At 31.9% G+C, this 25,335-nt stretch overlaps 1 protein-coding gene across 2 annotated transcripts; it reads left to right on the top strand.

Moving 5' to 3' along the window:
* Positions 1-1,575: 1,575 nt before the first annotated feature.
* On the top strand, positions 1,576-24,376 carry LOC136984146 (RNA-binding protein with serine-rich domain 1-like). Of its 2 annotated transcripts, none has more exons than XM_067281081.1 (7): positions 1,576-1,642; positions 7,573-7,607; positions 11,145-11,267; positions 18,025-18,222; positions 18,325-18,566; positions 20,186-20,330; positions 24,021-24,376. In XM_067281081.1, coding segments are annotated over exons 2-7 (840 nt in total). In that variant the 5' UTR covers positions 1,576-1,642; positions 7,573-7,605; the 3' UTR covers positions 24,151-24,376. The 2 variants fall into 2 exon arrangements, with proteins under 2 accessions (XP_067137182.1, XP_067137183.1); XM_067281082.1 differs by having other exon boundaries at positions 18,037-18,222.
* Positions 24,377-25,335: the final 959 nt, after the last annotated feature.

The raw sequence follows: 25,335 nt of genomic DNA on the forward strand, positions 1-25,335 counted from the left end.
CTACTCGAGTGTTTAAATTGTGAATTAAAAAGTGAAATGATTGAAATAACTGTCCATCCGAAGCAACCTAAGAAAAATATTTTGGATAAGGCTGCACTAGCAACATTCATATCTTCGATTTTAGAAACAGCCATTTAGTTACAACGAATCGTTCGAAAAGTCTAACGAAACAAGAATAACGATGACGTCATTCTCGTTTAACTCGTTTGACTTAACGAATGTACCCTATAGACTTGGGGTGCATATACTTTTGGAATGAAACTGATCCAAGATCAATTCGATCGTCCAAATTGTGTATACAAAAGAACTACTGCGATTCGATCAATCTCTATTTGCGTATACAAACGCCATCTAGGATCAACTGGATCGCGATCAAACTAATCCGAGCGGAGGGTAGGATCGTTTGGATCGGATAAGAGATTAAAGATGGCGGCTTCCATGGTCAAAGTTAAGCTTACAGTAAATAACGAAGAAACACGTTGAATTGTTGACAAGGAAACTTATTTAAAACTTATAAATGACAAGTAAAAACATCATTATTAAAATGTCCGATAAACTGAGATGAAAAAATAAGTATTTAGAAACAATTTTGCTAGATTGTACAGCAAGAATGTATGGCGTACACTTTCACCTTTTATTGCAAGTTTTATTTTTAAGTTTGTAAAATTTTTTATTTAAATTTTATTTTGTGGAAAACAATTTTATTCACAGAGTAATACGATTTAAAAATTCGTATGAATGAGCACAAACAATTTTGTCAAATAAACGATAAATCATAACAGCGTATAGTACCAACTACTGTTTTAGTATCGAGGGATAAAATGGATTATTTTAATTTAATTAATTGATCCTTGTTTTTTTTTTTTTTTTTTAACTCTTTCCGCCCTGTGGGCACTAAGAGGGCCTCTTTTAGTAGGCCCATTATGGGTTCGGCCAGGCCCACAACGGGGCGACCGGATGGTGAGGGACGGGGCCCGACATATCCGAACGGACCACCCCCCGAAAAATTCCTGGGGATTATTCGACCCGTTCGGATTCGATCCCGGGTCCCCCAGAGCGGTAGGCTGCCACCTTGACCGCTCGGCCATCCGGCCGTCAATTGATCCTTGTTAGTTAACATATACAGAGTTTCAAAGATATTATACGTATAATATTTTTAAAAATCAGTATATGTTAACTAACAAGCAGAGACTATTATTAACTAACAAATGTTTGTCGCCATCTTCGATCCTACTTGTATATTTTCTGCTGTGACAGAATCTATCTGTATCACGTGACAAGGGCTGATCCGATTTTACAGATCGATCCATACAAAACGAAAAGTATATGCACCCTTGGATACCACCCTACTACTCCGCCAGAGGACGGGAAAGCAAGCAAGCAAACTTCTAAAATAATTTTTAAAATATATATATATACATATGCATATATTTAAGTACATATTTATGTATGCACTTAAAATTTTAAAATAAATACTCGTAATAATTATAAGTTATTTTTGATTCGAAAAATTCTATTTAAAACATTTTTTATTTTTATTTTACGAAGTTGAATGGAGTTGGCAACACGGTCAACGCGAGTGTAGACAAATCGAAAAGTGGAAAACATAAAGCTACAAAAATTCGCTAATTATTAAAATCAGGTAAACGACTTGTAATTTCAGTTATAAACAGTTTTTTAATGAGTACTTTAGTTAGTTTTATCGAAATAATAGTTTTAATCCAATAATTACTGTCTCGTTTCAAATTTAGAAACTCTAGCACTCACTTCGGTACAATTATATCTAAGGTTAGAAATAATTGGAGTTTAATGTTACCTTAGGTAGCCAAGATGGCGGCTCGTCTCTAATTTCAGCGAGGAAACAGTGGGACGCACATTCTAACTTAACCTAACCTAACCTATTCTAATAAATTACCATAATTATTGCCAACCAAATTATTAGAATTGGGGAAATTTATTAGAACAGGTTAGGTTAGAATGTGCATCCCACTGTTTCAGAGACGAGCCACCATGTTTGCTACCATAGGTGACATTAACTTCGAAGGATTTTTATTTTAAACGATTAACAATGTATAATACCTTAAAGACCAAATAATAGCTTCAGATGTTGGACAGCATGGAAACAGTTCTCAGAAGGTGAAGAATAGTACCCTAGATGCTGCACTTTGGATTAGGATGCTATTCTAGTCAAAGAGAAAGATAATTCTGAAGTAAATATCCTTGCTGAAAGGAATCATCTTTACAAATCCACTGGAGCAGCACAAGGGGGAAAAAACAGACCTAGAAGACTGGAAAAATGGGTGTGGACTGACAGAAAAATGGATGACGACTGACTAAAAACAGATGATGACTGATTGAGGATGGATTATCTTGTTAATTCTTGCAGATTTAATCATATTGATCTTAGGAAATTTCTTTTATCAGTAACTGGTATTTTTTTTTCTGCCTGATTTTTCTGATGCCAAATATGCTGTAAGGTTATTCAGGAATTTTCGTTAGTGTAAGGAAAAAGTCATGGAAAATTAGGGAATTTGACAAAAATTGTCAAAAAGTTAGGGAATTTGCATCCTTGTCTGCCTTGTTGATTTTTTTTGCTCACAATAACATAGACTAAGTGTAGTCATCTGCAGGCAGCAAGCAATAATGTGGTACAATGCAACTTATGAAAAGGCACTACTGCCCCGGCCCGTTCTCCAACCAACGGGCCAGGGGCACGGATAACACCTCTATTACCCAGAGGGCTTCTGACAGGGCTCAGAATCATGACCCTAATGTTAAGCACATTGTAATAGAATACAACCAACACATACATGCTTTATATAAGGAAATGGCAGGCATAATGAGTACCAAGCTGGCTTACAAAAGGTCCCAATCAATATATGCTTTATTACAAATTGCAAAGGTCAAACCTGATGATCTTAGAACCCCAGGTGTGTATGGTGTTCAGGTGAGGGACGACAGGTTCCAGAGAGACTTAGTTTACATCAGTTCCACCAAACGTTCCATCTGATGGGCAAGTGTGTCAATTTTAAGGACGGTAACACGTTATCGTATACCTGGTGTTACTTGTGTGAGGAGCATAGCAACACTAACATACAACTTATATTATTTACTGATATACTGCACCCTTGAATAATAAGTACACAGATTGCATTATATGTATATGGTGAACTCGTGTATTTACAACTGTTAAGTCTGTATTTTATATGTTCGAAATATTTTAAATTTAATGTTCAAAAACATTCTATTCCTAGCATTTTGTTTTTGGAATTGTTCTATAATCTGAAGCAGGTCTTGGGTAAGGTCAAAAGCATTCGTTTAACGATTTATTGAAGTTTTGTCACCAGAAGTAAAGTTTATTTTATTGTTATTATTATTACCAGTGATTAAGTTAGACGATATCTTTATTTAAGTTAAATTATTTTAACTAAAGTTAATAGTTCAAATTGTTAATAGGGAAAATTACATACATTTACAATTTAAATAACTTCATTAAAACATTATAATTTTTTGAAATGACTTGAAATTTTAAAATAATACAAGTTGGGTCTGGGCCATGGTAATTAATACTGGCTTTTTTATATGTTTAGCCCCATCAATGTCTTAGTGGATAAAACACTGGTAGTTGGTTGTAGGTTTGCATTCCACCAGTGCACGTGAAGTTTTTCCAGTTATCTTCATAAATCTAACACCTAAATAGAGTCAGTTTTTTGTAGAAAGTCTTCCTGGGAGGCATTTCTTCTTGCAGCATTTCCAGATGTTGCATTGCCTTCTCCCATAAATTATTCATTCTGAGATACTTAACTGCTTTCTTTATTTGACATCATTGAAAGCATCATCTAAAACACTGAAAATTTTTGCATTGTGTAGTGCTGAATAGTAGAAATTTTCATGTCCAGGTTGTTGAGATAATTTGGATAGCAGATTTCTCAAAAATGGTGTCCACAGATTCTTGCGGGTCTAGGCAATTATATTGACGGCAAACTATGCAAATTAGGTAAATGGCGTATTAAAATTTATTAAACAAGTGTATCAAAAGTAAAGTTTTCGAAACACTAGGTTAATGTATGTCATTGGGGTATTTTGTACTTAGACATGTAGTTTTTCTAGTTTTTAAAGAATTGTATTAAGTTTTTTTTTACAGTTTAAATAAAGATGCACTGTTGGTAATAGGAATATTAAAATTATTACAGTGAAATGTTGACTTAATTTGTTGGGTGTGTAATAGTGTAAGAATGCACAAGTGCTATTCATCAATTCTTATTTTTTATTTTTTGATACTATACCTAAAGACCAAGTTTGAAAGCAGGTCTTTAAACTTTGCAAACCATATTAATTTTTACATCAAAATATAAATAAAATATATTTATTTCTAAATATGTAAATAGATAAATTTAAAAATTAAAAGTCTATAAAGTCCTATAACATAAATAATAGTTAGGTAAATTAATTAAATTTCCAAGAAACTTGTACTTTATTATCAAGTGCCCGTTTTGTTAAAGCTGTAGCACATTTTTTGTCATTTAATACAGATTCATAATGCTCTTTTAGGCATTGCCACAGGGTTCTGTACGTCAGTCCTGTGTAATAGAAGCTAGGGTTTCTCATTTCCTGGTCTTTTGTTTGTTCCGGGATTTCAAGAAAAAGTATTTTGTTTCCCGGGATATAATTAATTATTTTTAAGATATAAAATAAATCTCGAAATCGAATGATATTAATTATTACTTATTAATGATATTACTTTAAAAAATGAAAAATAATTATGTTCTGCAACCTCCAAAATAATAATAATAATGCTGTGTAAAATATGTATTAAAAATTACCTTTGAATTACATAGAAATTTTCACAAATAGAAAAAATTTATTAAAGTTTGTTGGAAACTGTTTACAACAACAAAAAAAAAAATGCCTTTGAATTGAGTTGAAAATTTGAAGAAAAAAATGAATTTAGATCAAATTTCTAACTTGGAAGGTAATTTTTGGGTTTTAAAACACGGCTTGCACATAAATTCAACCTCAAAATACAGCCACGTACTGAGCCACTATTGCCACAATATTATTTTTGCAACAGAAGATATTTTATTCATTTCTTTAATAAAATGTATTTTGAAAAAAATGGCATTTACAATGTTATCGCAGTATACACTTTATTTATCTTCTTTGTCTTCTCCTGTTAGGAGGTTGACAACCATCACTTTATTTATAGGAGTTGATTAAGTAATCTTAGTTTTTTTTAAAGACGGATATAACAAGACATGACAAAATCATTAATAATCTGTAGTTGGTTTTATTATGATGCTGTTACTCTATAGTTATTTCTTTTTAACTTTGAGAAAAAATGGAGAAAGACAAAAATGAAAGCAGTTTTCTTTGGAAGAGAATAAAAAAATTAGATAGTATGCAGAAAGGAATTAAACACAAAATTCTCAACACCCAGAAACACATTACCCAAAATTGTCTGTAGAAAGATTAATTAACTCTACCTCATAAAGAAGGTGGCCATGGCCTGACGTATAATTAACCTGCACTACAAACAAATTCTGACACTGCAGGAGTTTTTTCACAAAAAACGAGAAACATCAAGATTACATAAAGCTATAATTCTGGTAGATAGTAACCACATACCTTTAAGCTTACACTCTGGACATAGCTCAACACATAAATAACATAGACACCACGAAACAGTTGTGGGCACAAAAGGCACTTCATTGCATGTGCGCCTATGACCTAGCTCAGGACTATGTTGACAAAACTGCATCAAACTATTAACTGACTATGGCCTGCCTGTTTGGAAAGACTGAGGGGTTTATGGTTGCCGTTTGAAATCAGGGGTCATATTCTGGTCATTTATCTCTCATCTCGTCTTTCAGAGATGAATGACATCAAAATGAGAGACAAAATTTGTCTCTCAGAGACAGAGGCGATTCTGGTCACTTTTAACAATCTCGTCTTTGTTGTTGATGTCACAATTCTATTAGGTTGATTATACATGTTTGAGTTTTCTGCATGCGCAAGACTGTATAGAATTTTAACCAATAAAATTGTAAAATTTTTGAAAATCCAGAGTATGTAATTATAGATCATATGGTAAGGAAAGCACTAGTTCAAATTTTGTCAAAGATATGTTGTTTGTTTTATAAAATTTTTACAGATTGTAATGTCAAATTGTCTCTTTACAAATAAAAATTTTAATAACCTAAGTTAGAAAAGCATACATACTTAGTTAAGGAGAAATTAGATGGTAATATTTCGGAAAATACTTAGAGAGATGGATAAGATTAACATCATATTCAATAGTTTAATAATTGATGTAGGATAATTAAAAACGATGAAATCAGTGGCATTCCCAAGTAGGCACTGGAAAAATTGGAAGCATTTTCTCTCTCAAAATATTTTTTTCCGAGATAGAGAGCATTCTCTAATACGATTGTACAGTGCAAGTAGCATCCAGTCATCCATATTGCATATAATGAAATCAAGGCAAAAGATGAAAAACTAGTCAAAAGACAACTATCTGCTTGTTTCTGAGAGATGAGAGAATCTTCAAGAGAAAAAGTTGTCCGGAATCGAGTATGGAGAGACTCAAGACGTAAACAAATGATTAATCAATCAGCGACAGGCTTGTGATGTAGATACTATGTCTGAGACGAGAGACGATGACCAGAATACAGCCCCAGGTCATAAATACTAAAAACTACAGAAAACATTCTGAAGGATATATCACACAAATGACTCTTGCAGAAAATGCCACATTCTGCCAGAAATAATACATATAATCTCTGGTTGCAAGCTTGTAGCACAAACAGACTATTTACATAGGCATAATCAACTAGTGAATATAATACACTAAGAGCTTGCGCAAACACAAACACAGATAATTAAATACCCAGGTACTATACTACAAATATACTCCAAGGCAGTATTAGAAAATGACATACAAAATATACTATGACAGAGCCATAATCACAGATAAAACTGATTACATAATCACAATAGACCTGACATCACTTTCATTGACAAATGTAGTAAGATTTGAGTATATAATAGACATCTCTGTTCCAAACATTCAACCTACAAAATATTCACACTGAAAAAAAATCAACAAGTACACTCCACTCGTTCGAGAAATAAGGCAGCTGTACAGGATGGATAAGGTATTTATTGTACCTGTTGTCCTCTCTTCTACTGGTGTTATACCAGATAACTACACAAAAGTCTAGAAACATTAAACCTTAATAAAAACATATGGATTTTGATCTACTGGATTTTGCTAATACAGTTAATAACAATAATAAATAAATAAATCTGGTAAATTATTATTAATCCAAATACCATTTTTATAGAAAATATTTTAGAGTGCTAATTTACAACATCCCAAACTGTCATATACATAATCTATCTTACTAATAATTTTTAATGAACCATTTTCAATTGATCCTGGCGTTGATACTGAACACTTTGGGGACTCCCAATCTGTATAGCAATTGGATACAATGTTTTAATTCTCTTGGTTGAATTTATATTACAATAAATGTTTAACTGATAAAACTGATACTTTTTCTTTTTGTACAGAATTGTTGGAAAAAGAAGAATTTAAAGAGAACAATGTAAGTTGATTATTAATTTCAATAAGATATAATATATCTGTAATATATTGTAATGTTAATAATTATAATTATTATTAATACTTTTATTACAAGTTATAATACCATATTTACTCGCATATAAGACGATCTCGCATATAGGACGAGGTGTGACTTTAAAGATCAAAATGAAGAAAATTAGATTTATTAATACAATTCTAATTTTATTTCGTTTAATCACAAAGAAAATATTAAATGCACATAAATGCACACAAGAACGACTCAAATGACCCAGATAAACTACTACTGTTTTTAAACACCAGAAGGTGAGAATGTGGTAAAATATGCAAATACACAGTTTACAAAAGATTATTGCAAAAACGAAAAGAATCCTTTGCTTGTACGTATAGGACGACCTAGGTTTTTGAAGCAGTGAAAAACGAATAAAAACCTTGTCTTATATGCAAGTAAATATACTGTATTTATAATAATAATTATCCTTTTTAAAATTTATTTCATAAAATCTCTCAGATTATTTTAAAATTACTTTTCGTGTGATATATGATAAGTAAAAAGTTTATTTTAAACTTCTTTTTACTTATACAAAATATAATTTATACAGAATGCTTTATTTAAAGTATAAAATGAAAATAAAAAATTATTTTAGTATTTTTGGGTTATGACAGTGATAAGTGCCGCGAGATTTTTGAAGTGTGCCGCCACTGCGAATAACCATACATAAGCGACGTCAGTCAAGTTCAGTTCTACCTTGTAACTGGTGTTATCGGTAACTGCCGGTAGTTACCAAGGTGTTTAGAAAATGTACCTAAGTAACCAACTGCGTTTGAAAAATCACTATTATGATGTCACCGGTTGTCCTGCGGTACTGACCGAAGTAACCGCGTAAGTAACTGCTGCAAATTTTTAAATTATTAAGTGTACCGTGATGAAAAAAGGTTGAGAATCACTGGGTTATGACATTCACATTCAGAAGTTTAATGGCCATTCTTGCTGTTAAACTTTTGAAAATGCATACAGTGGTATCTCATACTTCAAACAACTCTAACTTTGAATGTTTCCAAGTTCGAACACTAAATTCATATTATTCTTGTCCCTTGAAAATAGCTGTTTTGTTGGGTAAACATTAGAAAAAAATTTCTGTTTTATCTGCATTGAACACATTCACAGGCTTGTAACCTTGAGCAAGAGAAGGGAGCTCTTTGAGCTACTCTTCGCAAACGCTTTTGCCACAAAGTTTCCTGAAGACACTATCGTGTATACATCTAAAGTTCTCGAGCCATCTATTACCGGCTTTAAATTCACTATGGCAAAGTCTTTTGGCAAAATCTCAGCTTTCCTTTGTAACATCATTTTGCTAATAAGAACTCTTGGTCACAACATTGCACAAACCATTTTCTAACATTTATCTATTTCTGGAAAAGAACATTTTTGATTTTTTTTCCCATATTTTTGTTGTTGTTTTCAAAGTTCTTTTCTACTGAATCTCTGTTTTTTATCATCATTGAAAGAGTACTTGATGGAATACCAAACTTGGTTGCAACTTCATTCTTTCTCATCCTGAAGATCTCTGTCCAAAAGCTTCCAGATTTTTATTTTTATTTTTCAAATGAAAGGACATTCGACTTTCTTTTCACACCAGCCATTTGCTTCTCTTAATGTTGCAATCACAAACTTAAAGGATGTCAAAAAAACCATTGGTCAAGGAAAGTTTGTTAAAATCTGTTATAGCACATCACTTAGAATAATAACTAATAAGGCACAAGTCAAATGCGTAGCCAATCAAAGAAAAGCAGTTTGAATTGCAACTATGTACTATATTGTGAGAGATGTTTCTCAACTACACTGCTTGATATCAAAACGTAGTCACCAGGCTTTGAATTTGTCATTGACATTTCAGTCCATAAGTCAAGTTATAGAGGTTTTGGGAGAAAATTATTCAAGATAAACATGAAAAATATATTGGATTTATGCTGCAAGTGCCTAAATCCAAATAGATTTTGAAATAGAGAGATTTTCTAGATGAACAGGTTTGAGATAGACATGTTTGACTGTACCAATAAATCAGCAAAAAATAAATGAAATAAAATGAAAACAAGCATTTTATTCCATTTTAAACAGTCATTCTCAAGTACAAAGAACACAGATATAAATAAATGTGTTTTTTAAAAAAACAAGATAACAAAAATTTAAAAGTTGTGAACATTGCAAAATACACACATGTCTAAGTCTATTGCAGTGTTTAACATTGTGCTTTAATTTGGACATGTTAAGTAATCACTTAACATATTATCCAAAACCACTTAAAAATAAAAGAATTTTACAATATATAAAATACAGTAGACCCCCCATAACACAAATTCGTATAACACGGTGAAAAAATTGCGATCGTGTTCATATAACACGCTAAAAGAGACTCGTGTCGCGACAGGATTGGTCAAATCTGGACCGATAGTGCATATTGTACAAACCGTTGAGTTTAAACGAGCACTCGACCAACTAAAAAACATTTATTTTTCAATGGCCATAAAAATTATATTTTTTATTAATGATGTCTCCAAAGTTAAGTTATTTTTCTGCGAAAAATTTGCTGATCGGGAAACACAAACACACATCCGCCGTTCGATGAGCCACTCCATGACGAAAACAAGCTTAAGCAATGGCGTCGTCGAACGGTTTGCACTCGGTAAGTAATCCTACAATTTTTTGTTTATAGCATAGTTTATATGGATTATTCCCAAAAAATTATACGTGATTTGGAAATGTTGAGTCAAATTAGTCTAGAATCGATAAATTTTATGGAAGAAAACCTTTCAGACAGCCGTAGCCCCTAAACTGCACGTGTGTCGAGCTGTGATTGGCTCATGTATTTAAGTGACTTGTACAACACAGAACGTATCTACCGTGTTATAGGGGTTTTACTATATACATCTTAATTTGAGACTTTTGCAAGGTCATAGAACACTCTCCATGTGGTTGCAAGAGAGGCCAACCTTATGAGATGTTCGTTAGAGAGTTAATTATAATTTTACTTCATTACTTTGTAATGGCTCTGAATATTTCTAATTGTTTAAGATATTTCAAGCTGGTTGGGTCTTTCACAGTGGTGTAATAAGTGAGCATTATCAAATTTAACCTGATTGTCATTATCATTGGTAAAGTAGCTAGTGCAGTTGTGGAGAGCCTCTTTTGAATTGCATATTGATGCTCCTTAATCCTCATATTCAGGCATTAAGCAGTGGTCTCAATATATTTGCACAGAATAGTCAAGATCCTTAGCCTGCAGCTCCTCCAACAGATTTGTATCATTTCTGAGACTGGAAAAAACAGTAGGAAATATCTTTAACAATTAGAAATATTTAAGGTCCTTAAAAGTGTGACAGTGGTTAATTATAAGGAGATGGACTATCTTGCAACCTTGTGGAGGATGTTTTATGACTTTCACTGTGTTCCCTGTGTGATTAGTTCCCTTCAGCAAATTTATGCTTATCATTAAAGAACTTCAAATCTTAAAGTGAATATTGAATGTCATGCATTATTTAGGGTTCAAAGTCGAAATTCGACTAGAAAAGATGATGACGTAACCGTAAAGAAGGAGCGCGGAAGAACAAGAGAAAGAAAGAAAAGAAGTGTATCATCTAGTTCTACTGGAAGCAGTAGTGGAAGGTAAATATTTTAAATATATTTCTCATGACTTGATAAATAGCTTTATTTTGGAGAAATCTTCACTTTTATAGATGCTGCAAGTTAATTTAGATATTTCCTTATGAAAACTTTGTCTACAAAATTTTTTCTTAAATACTGGTATCCATCATACAACATGGTTTCACTCTCAGAATTTGGGAATCCTCAGTACAATATTTCACAGTTTTAAGGGCAAACTCCATTATTCTGTATTTTTGTTTTTTTTTTTAATTCAAGTAAGCATGTGTGTTGTCTGAAATTTGCCCACAGTTTTTTAGAATATTGAAATTCTCAGTTCATGTCCTTTGTCAGGTTTACTTTAATGAAAACTGATAGGAAAACTAGGACAAGGAAGAAAAAATTGCAGTCAACGAGGTGTCATTATCATTGTTTTTAGACTTTAGCCTTTAAGACTGTCACTGTGTTTTGTTTTCATAGATTAATATTTGTATTTAGTAAGGTTTGTTTAAACATTTTTTTAACTATAGGTGTAAATAATCATTCATAAAAATGACAAATGAAATACAGCGGTACTCGAACAATTCGATATTCAAACACAAATTCTCGAGAAAAAATCACTCGGTACTCAACTGAACAAATGAAACTTGCTAGAACACATTTTCGATTAATAACTTATTTTTATCATCCATAAAAAATTATGATTATGCTGATATTTCTGATCAAGATCAACAAAAAAGTTCAGATGATGATAATACTTTGTAAAAAGAAAACACCCTCATTTAAATAAAATTATTATTAATGCATAATACAGTACTTTTAATTGTGATTGTTAGTTAATTATCGATTGGAAATAAATTATCAATTGCTTTCATAAACATATTTGTCTTAGTAACAAAAAAGAATAATATACTTTTTTAACTTTTGGAACCTAACTTTATGTTTTGAACTAGTCCTTTGTTTTGTATAGTGTGTAACGTGGCAATTTTTTGAAATGTAACTATCATGTTTTACGAGAAATACCTGTAATAGTTTCATTAAGAAGTAGAACTTTACTTGCTACTCACTCTGAAATAGATGAACATAAAACTTTTACTGTTGTACTTGCTCAGTCTTAAATCTGCTTAATGCTTATTATTATTCAAATTAGCTTAACAGTAACTGTGATATTATATTGCATCTCCAAACAGTAACATTCATTCAAATTTACCAAATAGAAACATTGGGTCTAAAGTAGGATTTAAATCCATAATCAGCAAATTAGGAACAATTCCTTAACAGATTCTACCACAAAATTCAGTAAAATATATTTTTGTCTCCCAGAAAGATTTTATTGCAGTCTTTTTAAAATGAAATGAAAATAGTGTTGTTAGAAGTTGTAGTGTAACAGAGTTAGATTTATTAATATACCTAATTATGTTTATTTGATACTTTCTATTTTGATTTTGGAATGTTATCAAATTTTACTCCAGAAAGATTTTTGGACATAACAAAAGTTAATCAAATTCAAACTCCATTTTGATTTGATTTTTTTTTTTTTTTTTTATGAAATTGGTTTTGCTTTAGCACTAAACAAAGAGGGCTATTGTTTACAATGAGAAAAATGGTTTGAAATTTTATTAAAACTTCAATATGAAATTCCTAAGATTTTGAAATTATATATGAAAAATATATACGGTGTAAATGATTTAATAAATTGAGATTGTTATTTGATGCTTATACGGTAAGATCCCGCTTAACGCGGGGATGCGTTCCTAGATGACAGAGCGCTAAACGAAACAGCGTTAAACGGGGTCATCTTAACACGTAAATAATGGGGATACGTGAAACAGAACAGAGAATAAGAAAATTTATCAGTTTTGTTTTTTTGTTTTATGTTGTAACATTTATTGTTAAATACTTCTTTATTACATTAATTATAGACTTATTTATTGCTAATATCGATATTGATTCATATGACATTCATAAAAATAAAAGTTCAAGTAAAGAAGTTATGTTTGCGAGGAAGGTTCTTCCTCATTTGACATTTTTTGTTTCTTTGTGAAGAAGTCATCTAACGTCGTTTGCCTTTTCCTGTTTTGTTCAGCAAGCAGTTGTCGATAGCAAGATATCGCATTCATGACGTCGTCTTGCCTTTAAACTTCTATCAAAATTGAAATCATTTTGTATAAACTGATCCATAATTTTCGTTATAGTGCCTAAACTTTTTTTAGAAAATTCATTGAAAGTTCCTTTTGTTCCTCATCTTCAGAAATGCTAATTTCGTCATCTTCATGCACCTGTTCTACTAATTCTTTAAGATCGTTGTTGGAAAAACTTTCTCCAGTTGTAACTTGCAATAATTCTTCAATATCCTGTGCATTTATATTATCTAACCCTGTTCCATTAGCTAGCTTGACAATTTCGTCAACATCAACAATGGATTCTCTTGTGTCAACATCCTTGCTTAGCTCCGGCCATACATTCTTTCATACTCCTTTCAAACATTTCTCGGTCACCTCATTTCAGAAAAGATTGATATTGTCTACAGCATTCATGATATAGTTTTTCCAAAAGTCTCTAATGGATTGTTTATCTGCTCCATCTGTTTTCTCAACCAGTTGTCGGATTGTCTGCCGCAGATGATACGCTTTAAAATTCGATATTATGCGTTGATCCGTTGGTTAGATTAACAAAGTTGTATTTGGCGGCAGGAAAACCACTTCTACTGGAATGCATGTTGTTAAGTCAGGCAAATGTTGGATGGCTTGGAGCATTATCGATCGAAAGTAGAGCTTTCGGTTCTAGTTTTTTAAATTCACAGTAGCATTTAACAGATGGGCAAAAATGTTTGGTAAACCAGTTCTGGAAAATTTTCATAGTGATCCAAGATCTTTTACTGGACTCCCAAATTACTGGTAAAGATGATTTTGAAATTTCCCTCATTACTCTTGGGGTTTTGGAATGATAAACAAGCAGTGGTTTTAATTTAAAGTCTCCATTAGCATTACCACCCAGTAGAAGTGTTAAACAATCTTTTGTAGCTTTAAATCCTGATGCTTGCTTTTCTTCACAGGATAAAAATGTACAGTACATTTGTTTTGGCATTCTCTTCCAAAAAAAGGCCCGTTTCATCAACATTGAAAACTAATTCAGGAGGATAATTTCTTCGTTCAATGATTGCTCTTAATGTTGCTGGAAATGCTGCAGCTGCTTTTGTATCTCCACTTGCCGCTTCTCCAGTAACTTGTATGTTATGAAGATTGTTTCTATTTTTAAATCGATTAAACCACCCATGATTAGCTACGAAGTTTTCACTCGTGTCGCTTTTTTCATTCTGAATATGGTTAAAAATTTTTCTCACTTTTTCCATTATAATTGCTTGACTTAATGGCATATTGCGTTCAACTTCATCGTCAATCCAGATGGAAAGTTGTTTTTCTATTTCCTCAAACACATTGCTTCTGGTACTGGTAATTTTTGTTGCCGAAGTCGTCGTGGTTGTAGTTGCTAATGATATGATTTTTTCTTTATTTTTTAAAATTGTCCGTATTGTTGAAGTTGACAAATTTAATGCAGTGCCGATATCAGATTGCCATTCACCTGCATCTAATCGTCTGAGCACCTGCATTTTAGTTTTCAGAGAAATGCTTTTTCTTGTTGCTTTACTTTCTTTTTCTTTGCAATCAGCCATTGTAAAACTAAAAAATGCCGTATTTATCACAATAAAATAAAATATGTTTATGTCTTTATACACACAATAAAGTTGATGACCAATCATAAATCAACTGTGATGCAGCAAACATGCATTCGGGGAATCCCAACGCTGCATGCGACCTCGGGGAATTCCAATACTACCGCGTAATACCGAAACAGCATTAAGCGGGGTCTTACTGTATATTACATTTTTTATGTATTCTGATGTTTTCATACTGTTTATCTACAACCATTCTTTCTTAATTTTGTGGGACATCTGCCATTGCAACAATGTCCCATTAGTGCAGTGGTTCCCAACCTTTTCTAGGATGCGGAACACTTTTGTGAGCAATTTTCTTTAGCGGAACACTTACTTAAGTTAATATGAAATATATAGCTTGTCATCAGTTATTTTATTAGAATTGAGCAGTTATAGTTCAAATTCTCTACTCATATTATTAATGCCAATTCTAAAACAGGAAAAAATATACCTAAATAACTTTAATGGGAAACTTGTGCCTGATGCTTTTTACATATTTCATTCAGTTTTTATCATTGCCTTTATCTTATTCGAAACAGTAGTACACTCCATAAGTACGAGTCGTACATATATATTTAAGTTTATGAAAATTTTATGATTTTAATTTTTTGATATTTGGCGGCTCGAATACGATTGTACACTTTCTGATTTGCGAATAAATCTGCGGAACACTTGGGAGATACTTACGGAACACCATTGTTCCGCGGAACACCGGTTGGGAACCACTGCATTAGTGTAACAGTTAATTTTGCACTAATGAATTATATTGTATTAGAAATTGTAATATTGTTTTTAAATGTAAAATTAGAAATAATATTACAACTAATAATAATAATAATAATAATAAGTCACACTTCCACAATATTTCCAGCAAAACAGTTCTCGATAAAAATTCTAGAAAACAAACATTTTTGGCTAACTTAAGTGGCCTGCTTTGGGTTTTAACAGTCCAAAATCAAACATCTAAATAGAATACAAATTTAGAATATTACCAATGTTCTTATGACCTCATTGTTTTCAAAGTATATTTTCTACGTACAGTCAAGATCATTTCAAAGTTGACAACTGAAAAAATTGTTTTTTTTTAGCATTTCTGATCTGTTAACTACTCTGTATATTGTAATAGTCTTGTTAATTGGCATAAAACAATAGATAACTGATTAGTTTGTTTCACTAATAAACAATTGAAGAGCGACAAGTAAAATATTATTGTATCAATTGAAAGTTGACAACGAAGAAAACATTGTAAATACAGTAAGAAATTAATTTCAAATTGGTTATAACACAAAATTTAATTCCAGAGTTGTCAATTAAATAGTTTTTAGTATCAATAAGAAAGTATGTTAAAGAAGAGAGAATTGAGTCTCGAAGAAAGAGTGCAGATTGTACGAGTGGAAAAAATGGCGATTCTCCTATTATTGCAAAAAAGCATCAAATATCACAAAAAGGAGTTGGAAAAATAGTGGTCAAATATTTAAATGACAATACGGTGAGAGATTTACTGCGGGGACACTGCCCTAAGGCCACATCATCAAGAGAAAATGCCATGATTTTCCGTGAGACTGCCAAAAATTCTTTTATAACAGCCAAAGAAATAAAAGAAGAGCTTACACTTGAAGTCAGTGTTTTAACTATTAAGAGAAGAATAAATAAAAAAAGTTTCCATGGAAGAGTGGCTCGTAAAAAACCAATGATTTCAGCAGTGAATTAGAAGAAAAGATTAGCTTTTGCCAAAAAATTTGTGGACAAGCCCCTAAAGTTTTGGAAGTGTGATATTTGGAGTAATAAGTTAAAACAAGAGTTGCAGGATGCTAAAAGACAAATTTGTTTGGAGAAAGAAAAATCAAGCATTCGATAAAAATAAAACTGTGGGAACAATATAACACTTGCCTTACGTGATAGTTTGGTGGTGTTTTTCAGGGTTCGAAATGGGCAATATTGTTCAAATTCATGATCGCGTGAAAGCAGTAGATTACAAACAGATACTTAAAGACAATTTAATGGCATCGGCAAGGAAGATAGAAATCGAAAATAAATTTGTCTTTCAATGAGACAATGATTCCAAACATACAGCATTGCTTCTCAGAAAATATTTCAATGAAAATGATATTAAAGTTCTTGAATGACCACCACAGTCACCAGACTTAAATTTAATAGAACATTTATGGGAGAAATTAGACTGCTGTATTCCTCTTAGCCATAGAAAATCGTCATCGTTGTACAAAGAATTATTATTTAAGGTTTGGTCAGAAATTGGGCAGGATATCATTCATAAATTAATTAACAGTATGCAAAATCGACTTCTTGTAATTCAGGCCAAAGGTGGTCCAACAAAGTCCTGATTTGACTCTTTCTGAATGCTTTATTTCGTGTTAACTTTGAAATGGTTTTGCCATACAACACAAATTTACAATTCATAAAACACATAATATTTTCTTCAAAGTTTTTTGATGGATTTAATAAAAAAAATTAAGGTTAATTTAATTTTTACATATTGCTAGTGGTTGTATTATGAATCTTTATATCAGACTGTTTGCTATTAAAAAAATTAACAGTTTTGAAAACAAACTCTGTTCACGCAATAAACATAATGTCTATTATTGAACAATAGAAACTTCGTCTATTTTTAATTATTCTAAAGTTGACAAATTAAATGTTTTTGTGCACTGCCTTTTCATCTAAAATTGATGTGTTATATTACTGAATTACAGGTAGACAAAGTTGGCTTTTTATATATATTGAGCATAGCTAAAATATTAAAAATGATTAATTCACAAAAAACAAAATTAATTCAGTACAAAACACAAATTATTTTTTAAAACATACTTTCAAATGTGTGTCAATTGTTATGGTTGGCTTTAAAAAAACACATTCTGTGTTGATCGTCAACTGTGTTTGAAATTTACTTGGTAGGATCCATATTTTATACGAACTTTCCAAATCGGAATTAATAAACGGTAGATTAAAGATAATATGCAAAGTGAATATTTGATTAAAGAAGATTGTGGTCTTTTTTTAATGATTTAATACAATTTGTTCTGCTTATGTAACTATAATAATATGCAGTTCATCTCGAAGCCGTTCCAGTTCTTCGTCGGGATCTAGCAGCAGCAGTTCTGCGAGTGGAAGTTCTTCTTCTAGCAGCACTACAAGTCGAGCCCGATCGCGTTCCAGTTCTTCTTCTTCGTCGTCTTCGTCGTCGAGATCGTCTTCGGTTTCTCCTCGTCGACGTACTACTGTCAGAGATAAAAGAAAGCCATCTGGGTAATTTATAAATATAATATATGCAAGATTAACATTAAATCATAAATAAAAACAATTATTAAATAGTAATTATTCATAATTAATAAGTAAATTACTACTTAGATCGGTTTCTCCCAGAAGAAGAAAGCGAAGCCCCACACCTCGCCCGACAAAGATCCATGTGGGTCGCCTAACAAGAAATGTTACACGAGATCATATATTTGAAATATTCAGCACTTATGGAGTTGTAAAAAATGTCGATATTCCTCCAGATCGCATTCATACACATTTATCAAGAGGTTTTGCTTATATTGAATTTGACAATTCTGATGATGCTGAAAAAGCTATGAAACACATGGATGGAGGTATAGAATTATTTTTACATTCCGACACAAACGATACTATTGAATAAATTTCTATAAGACTTACAAAAGAATTTTAATAATACATTTAAAATTTTGTAATACTCTGTATATAAATTAATTATTATTAATATAATAGATTTTAAAAAATTGTTTATAAGAAATTATTATAATAAAAAATGCTCAATAATGATTCGATTGTTCAAAAAATCACGAAAGTATGAGAGAGATAAATAAATAATGTTAGTAGCAGTGCTAAAGAAACATAATATAGCATACATGGTTAAGACTAATAGTATAGAAAGAGTATATGGTATTGCAGCCCTTTACCAATAGTCCATACCAGTTGGAATTTGCAACAACTATGCACTTTACAGAATGGCAGCACCAATATCAAACTGCACCACAATTGAATAGTGAGCTGTTTAGTTTTTGGCAGCCAAAGGCATTACACTTACAAATTAGTGAGATAATCACAGGTTGTGTGAACAATACGGGATTGTGTATGTCACTGTAAAAGTTTCCATGTGGGTTCAAGAGTTCAAGGAAGGTTGAAAAAACACAATGGACTATGTAGACTTGAACCCATCATATACTCTTTTAGTATATTCTTATTCAGAGTATATTCTTACTTGATTATCGTATACTCTCAGTACAGGTACTCCTCACTTTATGACCTATCTGCTTAACGACCACTCGCACTTACGACCAATTGAGTTTCGACCTGTAATTTGGGGAATCCCCTTTCTCAGCTTGAGTGTCGGTCAGTGGCGAATGGTGACACGCGCACTAAGCGTACTATAATAGGCTTGCGTGTACTATAATAGGCTAATAGCATACTATAATAGTCTTTTTATGAATAAATTTGAAGTATGTTGCATAATTTGTATAATTTTACAACGATCCTATATTCTCGGCGCAAGCTCCTCACTTATCGACCACTTCGCTTAACGACGTAGTCGTCAGAATGGAACTCGGTCGTAAAGTGAGGAGTACCTGTATTATTAGTCTCAACTTTGTAAACTATGTTAATTTTCTTTAATAATACTACTAACATTATTGAATCTGTCCTGTACGTAATCTAAATTAACGTTAAATGCATAGAACATATGGAAGAATAACAACTTATTATAAAATGTATCCTATCTATGAAAACTATTAATAAAAATCTTAATGATGTGATACGCCATCATATTAAATCTTTACAGCTTTAATATACTGGTGAAAATGTTGGCTAATGAAAATATTCAGCCAGGTGGTTATATGGTAAGATATTGGAAAATCTAGTCTAAACTTTGATTACGTTCTCCATAATTTATCATTTGTTGTATGAGTTGGAGATATCCTTCCTCATTCCTTTTCTATGCTGACTAATTTCATTCCAGGTCAGGCCATTCATAATGGACACATCTGTGGCTAAATAGATTTAAAATATTAGTCCTTTTGTATTAGTCAGTCAGCATCTAGTTTCTTAAATATCTTAATTTCTTCAGTAAAGTTTAGTTTGGTAAATTTTACTGAAGAAATTAAGATACTATTTATCCAAATTTATAATTTATATCAGTTTTTAAGATATCTTTCAAATTCTATAAATTATGTAATTTTTTCAAATATAACTTTAGGGCAAATTGATGGTCAAGAAGTAACTGCTGCTCCAGTTCTTGTACCAAAATCTAGACCACCTCTGCCCAGACGACCGTCACCGCCGCCACGTCGTCTTCCTCCGCCACCTTGGCGTTCTAGACCAAGAGAACGTGACCGAAGAAGGTATGTGGGGTGGGAGGTCTATTTCAATAATTTAAAATTTTATGTATATGTTTGCATTGACCACACATTATACAATATCTAATTTAAAAATTAATATTCAAAATAATTTTAATTAATGCAGTTATTTGTAATATGTTTTAAATCTTAAATTCTTGCTTATAAAGTTTTATGTGCTATTACAACTAAATGATGAAGTATGGATGTTGTACTCAATATCATTCAAATCAATATTTGAGAGATATTAAGTATATTGCCATGTGTTCAGTATGTTTGCCTCCAACTTCAGTCTTCTTGTTCTTTGTATCCCAGAGTTTCATATTACACTGAGAAATGTCTTTTGAAAAAGGGCAAAAATTTCACACTTGATAGATGTTTCAAAGATTTGTTTAGTTTACTCTGTTATTGATATATTGACATGATATAACGTCCTTAAGGCTTTAGATTACATGTTCTCCACATCTAGTCTATTGACTTCTTTTCTTGTTTCATGAATCAAACTTCATTGAAATTCAGAGCAGATATACTGAACAAAATGTAATATGACTTCCTCATATTTATGCATTTATTATTCAGTTGCCATAAACCATTAAACTTGATAGCTTTGTTTTGGGCAACTCTAATTATGTGAAATTGTAGTACTGTTACTAGGTGTGAAAATGCCAAAAACAGTTGCATGTGAAAGTATGAAAAACTGAAAAGCGTGAGAAAATTAAACCAGATATTTAAGTTAGATTGAATATCAAAATATATACTCAATATAATGTGTTATATTAGAATTATGAATAATAAGTATCTTATGTTATAAAATAACATCCTCATTCTGTGCATGTTACTTTTATACCATAAATCACACAATATTTGGTTGTTGCTTGATGCTAAAGATTGTGCAGTATTTTATAGTGTCATAGATTTTTATATAACACACTATGAAAATCCTCTTTAATTTGAACTCACATAGTTTGAAATCTTGCTAGTTTGTAACTGTACTTTTGTCCCGGCTGAAAATATACAAACTTACATGTTAAGTAATTTGGTTAGTTCAAAATACATCTACTTTGAAAATCAAAGTGAAAATTCTGTCCATACTGTAATATGTGTATGTTAACTCATTCATTTAGATCAAAGTGCCTCCATGCTATAAGAGAACAATAGACCTAGAACAACTGTAAATCTGGTCAATGTGGCTTTGCTTTTACAGTAATATATTTTTGGGTGTCACCTTACCTACGGACAACCCTTTTTTCTCTTATTTCATAAAATATGGCTTAGTTTTTAGGATTGAAAGATTGGGCAACAGATAGCAGATTGAGATATTTGTAGGGCTCTAGGCAGAGCTGATGCTAGAGTCTGTGCTGTCTGTGACAAGACATGCATTTGACACCCCTTATCCCCATACATAAAATGAAAAAATTTTTTGAAATGCCATACCTTACTTTGTCAACTAATATTCAACTCATGCCATGTAATACAAATAAAAATAAAAAAATACTAAAAATGAATAAATATGAAAATTTTGTGTAAATTTATGAAAATTTGCTGCCCTGGGCAAATTCCCAGTTTGCTTATGTCTGCCTTGGCTCTAGGCTACTAAATTTGGGCAACTTACTACTATTTGGGCCACTTTAAAAATAGTTGTGGCTACATTTTGAGGAATTTTGCTTTATTTTTTATACAAAGTATCTGGAAATGCTGTTTATCTGCAGTTTACTCATATTATTATAATTAATTATTAATTAACAAAAATAGCATTCTGTATTATGTAGCTATATTTCGTTTGCTTAAAATTAGAAGAGCTAATGAATTACAAGAAAATCAATTCAACAAACTGTTAGCAAAAGTTTCACCCAGAGTAAAAAAAATCTGATCAAAAGAAAATATGTTAACAGTTGTTCTAGCTTCTCTCTTTTTATAGACTTCACATCGTAAATTCCAAAAACATACTTTTTCATAAACATTAATTAATTTTTCCTTAGACCTCTACTTTGTCACCATTTTAAAATATTAGGTGTACCATTTAGCCATAACTTGTAACCAGTGAGTTCTGAAGAAAATTTTTTTATGCCACTTTTTAACATAATCCTCCTCTTTGTCAAGATACACTTGGCATCTCTAATCATGTGTCAAAGCATTGTGTGAATTTGTTTTCTGGAGTTCTTTGGAACCACAGGACAACTACACTACCAAGAGCAGACCTTGATGAATAATGCATACCACAGAGATGAATCCTTCAGGTTTGTAAACAGCCTTAAGTCGCATGAAGCCAGATCTGATGAGTACAGAGGATGCAGAAAGATTTTGATGGCCTTTTCTATCAGAAAATCTCTGACGACTTGAGCTCTGTGCATCGAAGTATTGTCCCAGGTCAAGACAAAATTTATGATGGCAAAATTGGGATGCCGTTCATGAATTGCAGGCATTAAACGTTTGTCCAGCATATCTCTTGCATATTGACCAGTAATCACGTCAGTTTTCAGGAGACGTAGCAGTGGCCAGGCGACCAGAATGTGGCTCATCTTTGGTGGAGTTTCTTTTGCCTGAAAATTTTCGAATTCACTTGTGAAATGTGCAGTCAGCAAAAACAGACTCCCCTCAGCATCCATTAACTGCTAGTGAATATCTATCACTGTTCACCATGAACAAAATAAAAATTTGATGCCAGCCCACTGCTCACGAACTGAACACTCCATGCTTTTGGGCACATTCAAGAACAAGTTTACAAGAAATGTAAATTACTTAGCATCTGCTCCTGGCACACTAATGGAACTTCACAAGTGACCGGCGAAGGCTTGTTCAAATTTGTCCCAAGAGGGCCATCTTACATAGTTCGCTTGCAACCCCATAGAGAGAAACAGTACCTAATTCTGGTATGCATCATTTACACAACTAAATGCAAAAGTTAAACATATTTTAACTCAGACTTTATTCAATTTTGTTGATTATCTGAATTGAATTATTGGGGTTTAGATGTTCAATTTGTGATCAAGTCAATTGAATTTGTCCGAGTTGATTGGCTAACTTGTGAAAATGCACCTTTAGGGCTGCTATTTTACGGATCTTGAATGTTGTTCAGTATTGCTTAGAGTTGGTTTACAAAATTCAAAATTTTAATTTTCCAAATTTTCTTAATAATAATATAAAAATATATATCAGGGATTAAGCTGTTTTCTGTTGCTAAATTTGCAATTTGTGAAAAATTCATTCATCTGATTACTTTTATAATCTGGCGATTGGAGTGGCAAATAGCCACAGAGCAGTGTGCAAAAAAGGTCACTTTGTGAAAATGGATTATCAGGCAGCTTTTGAAACATGGCTGAGCAGCTACCAAAGATTCAGTTTTACTCAGATGTGCTGCTCTCACTATAACACAAATTTTACTGTTAATAAACAATAAAGTTGCTTGAGAAACTCAGTCATAAAAACTGCTTTGTTTATGTTGTGGATCATCCTTTCATTTCTGGTTGGCACAAAAAGTCACAGTAAGTGAAAAGTAATCTGGTGAATAACTTTACATTTAGGTGAATAAAAAATGTATCTGGCAAATAGATTGCTGATTTCTATTAAAAAAAAAAGCCAGAATTACCCATATAGTATAATAAATACGCTTGTTATTTTTTATTGTATTAAAATTTTAAAAGTTACATTAAATTTATCGACACTATTCAAAATTAAATAGGAAATTTTATTTTTCAGTTTTCATCATTTTGGAAGATCTCCCCCGAGGCGCAGATCGCCAAGAAGACACTCGAGATCCCGTTCGAGGACAAGATCGCCCATTCGCAGGAGAAGAGACGACCGCTCCAGTTCCAGTTCGTCTCGTTGAATTGCAACAAAAGAAAGTACATAATTGGAGTGACCCCATGGGTTTCCAAAGAAGCATAACTACTTGGCAAAATAGTATTTCATTTGCCACAATAAATGTTTGTAATAGATAAAATATTTTCCAATGCAACAGAATTCTCATTTTTTTAAACCACATGTCTTTAATAATTAATCTGAAATTTATCATCATTTGAAATAAAAGTCAATTTTACTTTAAAAATAGATAATTTACTGTATTTTATATAATTGGTATTATTCCAGTTTTAATTGCTAATATAACAGGCACATTAAGATAAATATCAATAAACAAACATTATTTCAATTATGTTATTTACATTTGCATATCTACACATGATGTAATTAAAGGCAAGGGAGAAATTTTCGTTTATATACATTTAGTAATCGAGCTTTCCATCGATTTTACAATAAATTATCGTTAGTTAAATAAGTTGATACTTCGCAAATTTAAGTCAATATTGATAGAATGTATTTTTGTTTACAGAATTTAATCAATTTACGAGGGGCAGCATGATGTTGAGGTTTCCGACTTTGCATCTCCAACAACTGACGTGTGCCAAGCAGTAAGTTGCAACACTCAAAATTAAATGAGAAAATTCAGGGTGAAAATTGCAAATTACAGAACCATTAGAATTTCAAACATAGTGGCCAGTAGCTCGGTGGGGGTGCACCGGATTTGTGATCATAGAGGTTAGTGTTTTGAATATCGTTAGCGAGTTTTTTCCCATAAAACTATAATTTTTATTTTATTCTTGGTACTTTTTAATTTAATATATTGTCGGAGAGAAAATTTATTTATATTTAAAAAACTACAAATGCACAATAAACGGGATAATAACAAAATCCATCTGTTTCAAGAAACAAGTTGACCTCAGAAGCAATTAACAAATTCTACCTGCCTGACAATACTTATTTAAAAACAAAACATTTTCTGTTTATTCCTGTACAGTATGTATTTACTCTGGCAACAAAGTCATTGTTTAACCTAAATATGCCTATAATTGTATCTTCGTTCGCTTAAGAACGAAAAAAGATGACTCTGATATCTTGTGAATCACTGCACAAAAATATTACAAAATTTACATATTGGAAAGCATCCTTCGAGGCGTAATTACAGCCGAGAGTCCAAGTTTGGAAGTCACGAAGTCGGTAGAAAAACATTAAGCAT

This window comes from Centruroides vittatus, unplaced genomic scaffold (assembly GCF_030686945.1).
Source record: "Centruroides vittatus isolate TY-2023 unplaced genomic scaffold, ASM3068694v2 contig_904, whole genome shotgun sequence".
Classification (NCBI taxonomy): domain Eukaryota; kingdom Metazoa; phylum Arthropoda; class Arachnida; order Scorpiones; family Buthidae; genus Centruroides; species Centruroides vittatus.